Source organism: Alosa alosa, chromosome 7 (assembly GCF_017589495.1).
Source record: "Alosa alosa isolate M-15738 ecotype Scorff River chromosome 7, AALO_Geno_1.1, whole genome shotgun sequence".
In the NCBI taxonomy this organism is placed as follows: Eukaryota; Metazoa; Chordata; class Actinopteri; order Clupeiformes; family Clupeidae; genus Alosa; species Alosa alosa.
This window is the reverse complement of record NC_063195.1, coordinates 1,925,564-1,935,563: the sequence shown is the minus strand read 5'-3', so window position 1 is coordinate 1,935,563 and position 10,000 is coordinate 1,925,564. Positions and strand designations below refer to the sequence as shown.

Below are 10,000 nucleotides of genomic sequence, written 5' to 3'. Positions count from 1 at the left end.
GGAGCTACATAATGTATACACAACCCCCAGCCAGACACCGCTAGCTATAACAAGGTAGCGATGGAGCTACATACTGTACATACACAACCCCAGCCAGGCACCGGCTAGCTATAACAAGGTAGCGATGGAGCTACATACTGTACATACACAACCCCAGCCAGGCACCGGCTAGCTATAACAAGGTAGCGATGGTGCTACATACATACACAACCCCAGCCAGGCACCGGCTAGCTATAACAAGGTAGCGATGGAGCTACATACTGTACATACACAACCCCAGCCAGGCACCGGCTAGCTATAACAAGGTAGCCGGCGGTGCTACATACCTACATACAACCCCAGCCAGGCACCGGCTAGCTATAACAAGGTAGCTTATGGTGCTACATACATATTACAACCCCAGCCAGGCAACTAGCTATCTATAACAAGGTAGCGATGGCGCTACATACTGTACATACACAACCCCAGCCAGGCAATCGGCTAGCTATAACAAAGGTAGCGATGGAGCTACATACTGTACATACAACCCCAGCCAGGCAATCGCTAGCTATAACAAGGTAGCGATGGTGCTACATACATACACACAACCCCAGCCAGGCACCCATCGCTAGCTATAACAAGGTAGCGATGGTGCTACATACATACACAACCCCAGCCAGGCACCGGCTAGCTATAACAAGGTAGCGATGGTGCTACATACATACACAACCCCAGCCAGGCACCGGCTAGCTATAACAAGGTAGCGATGGAGCTACATACTGTACATACACAACCCCAGCCAGGCACCGGCTAGCTATAACAAGGTAGCGATGGTGCTACATACATACACAACCCCAGCCAGGCACCGGCTAGCTATAACAAGGTAGCTGATGGGCTACATACTGTACATACATAACCCCAGCCAGGCAATCGGCTAGCTATAACAAGGTAGCTATGGGAGCTACATAATGTATACATACACAACCCCAGCCAGGCACGCTGGCTATAACAAGGTAGCGATGGTGCTACATACCGCATACATACACAACCCCAGCCAGGCACCGGCTTGCTATAAAACAAGGTAGCGATGGTTACTACATACATACATACAACCCCAGCCAGGCACCGGCTAGCTATAACAAGGAAGAAGGGAGCTACATACTGTACATACACAACCCCAGCCAGGCAATCGCTTGCTATAACAAGGTGTGATGGTGCTACATACATACAATACCCCAGCCAGGCACCGCTTGCTATAACAAAGGTAGCGATGGTGCTGCATACTGTACATACACAACCCCAGCCAGGCACCGGCTAGCTATAACAAGGTAGCGATGGTGCTACATACATACACAACCCCAGCCAGGCACCGGCTAGCTATAACAAGGTAGCGATGGTGCTACATACATCCACAACCCCAGCCAGGCACCGGCTAGCTATAACAAGGTAGCGATGGTGCTACATACATACACAACCCCAGCCAGGCACCGGCTAGCTATAACAAGGTAGCGATGGTGCTACATACATACACAACCACAGTGCTGTAGTCTTGTCTCCTGTACTGTATGAGTGCTGCAGCTGTAGTCTTGTCTCCTGTACTGTATGAGTGCTGCAGTCTTGTCTCCTGTACTGTATGAGTGCTGCAGCTGTAGTCTCCTGTACTGTACCTGTACTCCTGCTTAGCACTCATGTATGAGTGTTAAGTTGCAGCTCTTTCACCTGTAGTCTTTGCATATCCAGCTCCTCCATGTAGTTGTCTCTGTGACATTGTGTCTGGGAAATTGTATGTAATGAGTCAGGTTAGTAGAAGTGTCTCCCTCTCTCTCCCTCCCTCTCTCACTCTCCTTCTCTCTCCTTCCCTTCCTCCCTCTCTGCCCTTCCTCCCTCTCTCTCTGTAAAACTGCCCCCCTCCTCCCTATCTCTCAGTAAAACTGCCCCCCTCCTCCCTCTCTCTCTGTAAAACTGCCCCCCTCCGAAATTGAAATGGAAAAAAGCTGCTACTGTATGCTACAGGAATTGGGAGATTTCTTTCTACAGACTGCTGTTGTTGCATTCCCTCTACTGTATATTGTATCGGAGATCTCTTTCTACAGACTGCATTGGTGCTTTCCCTCTGTATTATATCAGAGTTATGTTCCCTCTACTGTATATTGTATAAGAGAGATGTTTATACTTTGTTGCAAAAGACGCATGTCTTTATTACTGTATTGTGCTTCACAACTAATAGGGGGACCTCGAGAACAGATCTTATGTAGTGCTGCTTTAAGGCTCTGCCCCGAGAGCAGATCTTCTGTAGTGCTGCTTTAATGCTCTGCCCTGAGAGCAGATCTTCTGTAGTGCTGCTTTAAGGCTGAGAGCAGATCTTCTGTAGTGCTGCTTTAAGGCTCTGCCCCGAGAGCAGATCTTATGTAGTGCTGCTTTAAGGCTGAGAGCAGATCTTCTGTAGTGCTGCTTTAAGGCAGAGAGCAGATCTTATGTAGGGCTGCTGTAGTGCTGCTTTAAGGCTGAGAGCAGATCTTATGTAGTGCTGCTTTAAGGCTGAGAGCAGATCTTCTGTAGTGCTGCTTTAAGGCTCTGCCCCAAGAGCAGATCTTATGTAGTGCTGCTTTAAGGCTCTGCCCCGAGAGCAGATCTTATGTAGTGCTGCTTTAAGGCTGAGAGCAGATCTTATGTAGTGCTGCTTTAAGGCCGAGAGCAGATCTTCTGTAGTGCTGCTTTAAGGCTCTGCCCCAAGAGCAGATCTTATGTAGTGCTGCTTTAAGGCTCTGCCCTGAGAGCAGATCTTATGTAGTGCTGCTTTTAAGGCTGAGAGCAGATCTTATGTAGTGCTGCTTTAAGGCTCTGAGCCCGAGAGCAGATCTTACACTTGCACACTTGCTTTGGCGTGGTGAGCAGATCTTCTGTAGTGCTGCTTTAAGGCTGAGAGCAGATCTTCTGTAGTGCCCCTTTAAGAGAGCAGACAGTATTTAGTGCTGCTTTTTAGGCTGCCCCGAGAGCAGATTTAAATGTAGTGCTGCTTTATTTTTCATGTGCCCCTCTTAGCAGATCTTATGTAGTGCTGCTTTAAGGCTGAGAGCAGATCTTCTGTAGTGCTGCTTTAAGGCAAATATGTCTTGTCTAAGGCCCCTGCTTTAAGCAGATCTTATGTAGTGCTGCTTTAAGGCTGAGAGATCAGTGTTGCTTTAAGGCTCTGCCCCAGAGCAGATCTTATGTAGTGCTGCTTTTAAGGCTGAGAGCAGATCTTCTTTAGTGCTGCTTTAAGGCAGAGAGCAGATCTTATGTAGTGCTGCTTTTAAGGCAGAGCAGATCTTCTGTAGTGTTGCTTAAGGCTGAGAGCAGATCTTATGTAGTGCTGCTTTAAGGCTCTGCCCTGAGAGCAGATCTTATGTAGTGCTGCTTTAAGGCTGAGAGCAGATCTTCTGTCGTGCTGCTTTAAGGCTCTGCCCCGAGAGCAGATCTTGAACACTTGTTGTAGTGTTGCTTTTGGCTCTTACCCCAAGAGCAGATTTTATAGTATTTTACAGTGTAGTGCTTCTATGCACAATTTCAACAAAAATTTTGCTGCCCTTATAGCATTTATCTTATTTTTGTTTTACTTTGAATGTTATGTTTGTCTGCTTTTGGTCAAAATGGTCTGAGAGCAGATCTTCTTTGTATGTTGGAACATGTTTAAAATTGCTCTGCCCCTTTGCAGATCTTTGATGTAGTGCTGCTTTAAGGCTGAGAGCAGATCTTCTGTAGTGCTGCTTTTAAGGCTGAGAGCAGATCTTCTTTAGTGCTGCTTTAAGGCAGAGAGCAGATCTTATGTAGGGCTGCTGTAGTGCTGCTTTAAGGCTGAGAGCAGATCTTATGTAGTGCTGCTTTAAGGCTCTGCCCCGAGAGCAGATCTTATGTAGTGCTGCTTTAAGGCTGAGAGCAGATCTTATGTAGTGCTGCTTTTAAGGCTGAGGAGCAGATCTTCTGTAGTGCTGCTTTTAAGGCAGAGAGCAGATCTTATGTAGTGCTGCTTTAAGGCTCTGCCCTGTGTAGTGCTGCTTTAAGGCTGAGAGCAGATCTTCTGTCGTTGCTTTAAGGCTGAGAGCAGATCTTATGTAGTGCTGCTTTAAGGCTCTGCCCCAAGAGCAGATCTTATGTAGTGCTGCTTTTAAGGCTCTGCCCTCGAGCAGATCTTATGTAGTGCTGCTTTAAGGCTGAGTTCAGATCTTATGTAGTGCTGCTTTAAGGCCGAGAGCAGATCTTCTGTAGTGCTGCTTTAAGGCTCTGCCCTGAGAGCAGATCTTATGTAGTGCTGCTTTAAGGCTGAGAGCAGATCTTCTGTCCTTTAAGGCTCTGGCCCCCAAGAGCAGATCTTTATGTAGTGCTGCTTTTAAGGCTGAGAGCAGATCTTCTGTAGTGCTGCTTTTAAGGCTCTGCCCCCGGCTCTGCAGATCTTATGTAGTGCTGCTTTTAAGGCTGAGAGCAGATCTTCTGTAGTGCTGCTTTAAGGCTGAGAGCAGATCTTCTGTAGTGCTGCTTTAAGGCTGAGAGCAGATCTTATGTAGTGCTGCTGTAGTGCTGCTTTAAGGCTGAGAGCAGATCTTATGTAGTGCTGCTTTAAGGCTGAGAGCAGATCTTCTGTAGTGCTGCTTTAAGGCTCTGCCCCAAGAGCAGATCTTATGTAGTGCTGCTTTAAGGCTCTGCCCCGAGAGCAGATCTTATGTAGTGCTGCTTTAAGGCTGAGAGCAGATCTTCTGTAGTGCTGCTTTAAGGCTGAGAGCAGATCTTATGTAGTGCTGCTTTAAGTGGATGGTGGTCGAATCAAAATTGTGTTTGCCTACTGAAGAATGCTATTAAAAATTGTCTCCTTAAGAACATTGAGGGATTTATACACAGACACAATACTCACACACCAGTATTCAACACTACTATAACCTGGCTAAGAACATTGAGGGATTTATGGCTGTTTGGGGTGGTCAGGGGGTTGTGTGTGTGTGTGTGTGTGTGTGTGTGTGTGTGTGTGTGTGTGTGTGTGTGTGTGTGTCCGTCCCCCATGTTCTTTAATGTATAAACAGATTGATATTGTTATGAATGGGGAAAGTTTTAGGGGTCTAGCCGGATGTTGGCTGTATGGTGTGTGTGAGTGTGTTTGTGTGTGTGTAGCCGGATGTTGGCACTGTTGTGTATGTATCATGCGTGTTATGACTCCATGGTTTGAAAACTGTTCCAATAAATGGATGTTAAACCTCTCTCTCTCTCCCTTCCCCTCTCTCTCTCTCCCTTCCCCTCTCTCTCTCTCTTCCTCTCTCTCTCTCTCTTCCCCTCTCTCCCTCTTCTCTTCCTCTCTCTCTCTCTCTCTCTCTCTCCTTCCCCTCTCTCTCTCTCTTTCTCCCTTCCTCTCTCTCTCTCTCTCTCTCCCTTCCCCTCTCTCTCTCTCTCCCTTCCCCTCTCTCTCTCTCTCCTTCCCCCTCTCCTCTCTCTTTATCCCCCTCTCTCCCTTTCCCTCTCTCTCCTCCTCTCTCTCCCTCTGTCCCTCTCTACCTCTCTATCCCCTCTCCCCTCTCCCTCTCTCTCTATCTCCCTCCTCTCTCTCTCTCTCCCTCTCTCTCTCTCAGTGCACAGAGACCTGAAGCCGTGTAACATCCTGCTGTCGTGTGGGGGGGTGTTGGGTCGAGTGCGAGCGCTCATCTCCGACTTCGGACTCTGCAAGAAGCTCCCGGCCGACAGACACAGCTTTAGTCTCAGCTCGAGGGTCAGCCCCCAGCCCTGGATGGACCCAGGCTGCTCCATCGGCTAGCCTCGAGCTGCACACACACACTCACACACACACTCACACTCCACTAGCGGCTAGCACACGGCCCGCGCCGTACACACACACACTCACACTCACACTCACACTCCACTCAGCACACCCACCGTGACGCACACATAACACACACACACACACACACACACACACACACACACACACACAGCTTTAGCCTCCCAGCTCTGGAGTCACAAGGTTGATCACAGGCAGCCTGTACACACACACACACAGCTTTAGCCTCAGCTCTGGAGTCACAAGGCTGGATCACAGGCAGCCTGTACACACACACACACAGCTTTAGCCTCAGCTCTGGAGTCACAAGGCTGGATCACAGGCAGCCTGTACACACACACACACAGCTTTAGCCTCAGCTCTGGAGTCACAAGGCTGGATCACAGGCAGCCTGTACACACACACACACAGCTTTAGCCTCAGCTCTGGAGTCACAAGGCTGGATCACAGGCAGCCTGTACACACACACACACAGCTTTAGCCTCAGCTCTGGAGTCACAAGGCTGGATCACAGGCAGCCTGTACACACACACACACACAGCTTTAGCCTCAGCTCTGGAGTCACAAGGCTGGATCACAGGCAGCCTGTACACACACACACACAGCTTTAGCCTCAGCTCTGGAGTCACAAGGCTGGATCACAGGCAGCCTGTACACACACACACACACACACACCACACACACACACACACACACACACACAGCTTTAGCCTCAGCTCTGGAGTCACAAGGCTGGATCACAGGCAGCCTGTACACACACACACACATACACACACACACACAGCTTTAGCCTCAGCTCTGGAGTCACAAGGCTGGATCACAGGCAGCCTGTACACACACACACACACAGCTTTAGCCTCAGCTCTGGAGTCACAAGGCTGGATCACAGGCAGCCTGTACACACACACACACATACACACACAATAACACACACAGCTTTAGCCTCAGCTCTTGGAGTCACAAGGCTGGATCACAGGTAGCCTGTATTAATAATAATAATAATACACACACATTAGCCCACCCGCACGCACACACACACACACACACACACACACACACACACACACACACACACACACAGCTTTAGCCTCAGCTCTGGAGTCACAAGGCTGGATCACAGGCAGCCTGTACACACACACACACACACACACACACATTGTGACACTGTGGTTTGTGTATATGTGTGTGTGTTGCAGACGTGCGCGGTGGATATCTTCTCGGCTGGGTGTGTCTTTTACTACGTGGTGTCGAGGGGAATGCACCCATTTGGAGATGCCCTCCGTCGCCAAGGCAACATCCTCTCAGGAGACTACAGCCTGGAACACTTCATGGAGGATCTGCACGGTATGTGTGTGTGGGAGAGACAGAGTCGGGGTGGGATCCGGAAAGGATCATGGGGCGGGAATCGAACCCGGGTCACCGGCGTGCAATGCAGGTCCCCTAGCCAGTCACGCTACGGCCGGGGCCAATTCTCGACATTATGTTATCGTAATATCCTTGTATCCGTGTGTGTGTGTGTGGGGGGGGGGGGGTCCATGCTTGAGCGGCGTAACTAGGCAACCCTGGCTTTGCCGGTAGCATTACCAGTGCAACTAGGCAACTCTGGCTTTGCAGTAACAGTAACGTAACCAGTGTGCTTCTAGTTCGCTACCACATAACCGGCGTAACTTCTAGTGTACTTCTAGTTAGCTACAACATAACCGACGTAACTAGGCAACCCTGGCTTTGCAGTAACAGTAACGTAACCAGTGTGCTTCTCATAAACAGTGTGCTTCTCGTAACCAGTGTGCTTCTCATACACAGTGTGCTTCTCGTAACCGGTGTGCTTCTCATACACAGTGTGCTTCTCGTAACCGGTGTGCTTCTCATACACAGTGTGCTTCTCGTAACCGGTGTGCTTCTCATACACAGTGTGCTTCTCGTAACCGGTGTGCTTCTAGTTTGCTACAAGGCTGATGTAAACAGAAATTAGGGGTGAGGTTGTTTTGTCTGGACTGTTGTTGTGTTGTCAGGTCTGTGACATCAGTGTTTTTAAAAAGTTTAATTTTGCAACGTTTACGTAAGATTTCCCACTCTGGAACACATTTTAGAGATACGTTTTTGGGTGTGTCTTGGATTTACGGCGTATTCGTATCAGTGAAATGTTGAAAACAGCCTGGTTTTCATCTCATTAAGTGTGTCCTAAGCAGCCTAGTCGTGTCGGTGTCTTGGGTTTAAGTGTGACAACGGTGTAGTTGTGTCAGTGAAAGGTTGAAAACATAGTCTGGTTTTCATCGTGTAGATGTAAGGGTCTTATTTCTGTGTGTGTGTGTGTAATGCTGTGGATGTGTGTGTGTGTGTGTGTAATGGTGTGTGTGTGTATGGGTGTGCATGTATAACGTGTGTGTGATTTAAAGAATGTGATTACTAAGGCTCTCATTTCTCTGTGTGTGTGTGTGTGTGTGTGTGTGTGTTTAGAGGATGTGATGCTCGAGACCTGATTCTGTGTGTGTGTGTGTTTAGAGGATGTGATCGCTCGAGACCTGATTCTGTGTGTGTGTGTGTGTGTGTGTGTGTGTTTAGAGGATGTGATCGCTCGAGACCTGATTCTGTGTGTATGTGTGTGTGTGTGTTTAGAGGATGTGATCGCCGAGACCCTGATTCTGTGTGTGTGTGTGTGTGTTTTTTAGGATGTGATCGCCGGAGACCTGATTCTGTGTGTGTGTGTGTGTGTGTGTGTGTGTGTGTTTAGAGGATGTGATCGCTCGAGACCTGATTCTGTGTGTATGTGTGTGTGTGTTTTAGAGGATGTGATCGCTCGAGACCTGATTCTGTGTGTGTGTGTGTGTGTGTTTAGAGGATGTGATCGCTCGAGACCTGATTCTGTGTGTGTGTGTGTGTGTTTAGAGCAGGGGTGGCCAACCTGCGGCTCTTTGCCTCCTCTCGTGCGGCTCGCGGCTGCTCAACTGATGTTCTCACTTCTCCTTGGATTTATAGTTTTTTATTTTTTGAAATAGCCTATATTTCTAGTAAATGAAAATGCTTTTCATAAGTTGATAGTACTGGCAATAGTTAGGCTGCAATGTTTAAATAAAAATAATTTTATTGTCATGTTATGGATAGAAGTCTAGCCCATAAAGAAGCAGAAACGTTTGTTTCTTTAGCCAGGTGTAATGCTACTGTTGCAATCAGGAAAACCCTGATGCTAAGAGTAAATAGAAAGAGGAACACGGACATTCAAAAGGCGGATTCATCTTTTTTGTAGGCTAGCAAAACCCTTCTGGTTGATATGTCAACATAACCAAAATAACACCGTTAAAAAACGTGTTTAACACGTTAGTTTGGCACTTGGTATACCAGACTTAACTGATGCATAAAGCTTCAAACCTGAACATTTCCCAAAGGCACTGACCTTTGCAAGTACAAGGTAAAGGTAGGGTAGGCTACATACAGTAGACGTCAGTCAGAGAAGCAGACACTCAACGGAACATTTGACGGTCACATTGGCATCTTATCAGTTGTTACATCGGACGGGTTGGCCACCCCTGGTTTAGAGGATGTGATCGCTCGAGACCTGATTCTGTGTGTATGTGTGTGTGTGTTTAGAGGATGTGATCGCTCGAGACCTGATTCTGTGTGTGTGTGTGTGTTTAGAGGATGTGATCGCTCGAGACCTGATTCTGTGTGTGTGTGTGTGTGTGTGTGTGTGTGTGTGTTTAGAGGATGTCATCGCTCGAGACCTGATTCTGTGTGTGTGTGTGTGTGTGTTTAGAGGATGTCATCGCTCGAGACCTGATTCTGTGTGTGTGTGTGTGTGTGTGTGTGTTTAGAGGATGTCATCGCTCGAGACCTGATTGAAAAGATGATTAGTCCGGAGCAGGAGCTACGCCCACCTGCATGTGCCATCCTCAAACATCCCTTCTTCTGGGCCCCTGACAAGCAGCTGCAGTTCTTCCAGGTGTGTGTGTGCGTGCGTGTTTCTGTGTGTCATATTATGATGCCAGTTTTACCCTAGGTAAGTTTTGTACCTTAATACAACAGCTTCAAAGTCATTTTTGATAATAAATAAACTATTAGTGCCATGACACTGATCAAATCTGCGCTCGCAAATGTACTTAAATCAGGACCTGTGTGTTATGAATTAGCTATGAATTAGCACATGCTAGCCATCAGAACCTGTGTGTTATGAATTAGCACAAGCTAGTCATCAGGACCTGTGTGTTATGAATTAGCACAGTCATCAGG

The 10,000-nt window shown here is 47.9% G+C and overlaps 1 protein-coding gene across 1 annotated transcript in view; it reads left to right on the top strand.

The window, feature by feature from the left end:
* The window catches only part of ern2 (endoplasmic reticulum to nucleus signaling 2), a 39,568-nt gene that overhangs the window by 23,479 nt on the left and 6,089 nt on the right, over nucleotides 1-10,000 (top strand). The window contains exons 17-20 of the mRNA XM_048248102.1: nucleotides 5,571-5,747; nucleotides 5,800-5,816; nucleotides 6,973-7,120; nucleotides 9,586-9,713. Coding sequence (XP_048104059.1) covers nucleotides 5,571-5,747; nucleotides 5,800-5,816; nucleotides 6,973-7,120; nucleotides 9,586-9,713 — 470 coding nt within the window. The remainder of the gene's footprint in view (nucleotides 1-5,570; nucleotides 5,748-5,799; nucleotides 5,817-6,972; nucleotides 7,121-9,585; nucleotides 9,714-10,000) is intronic.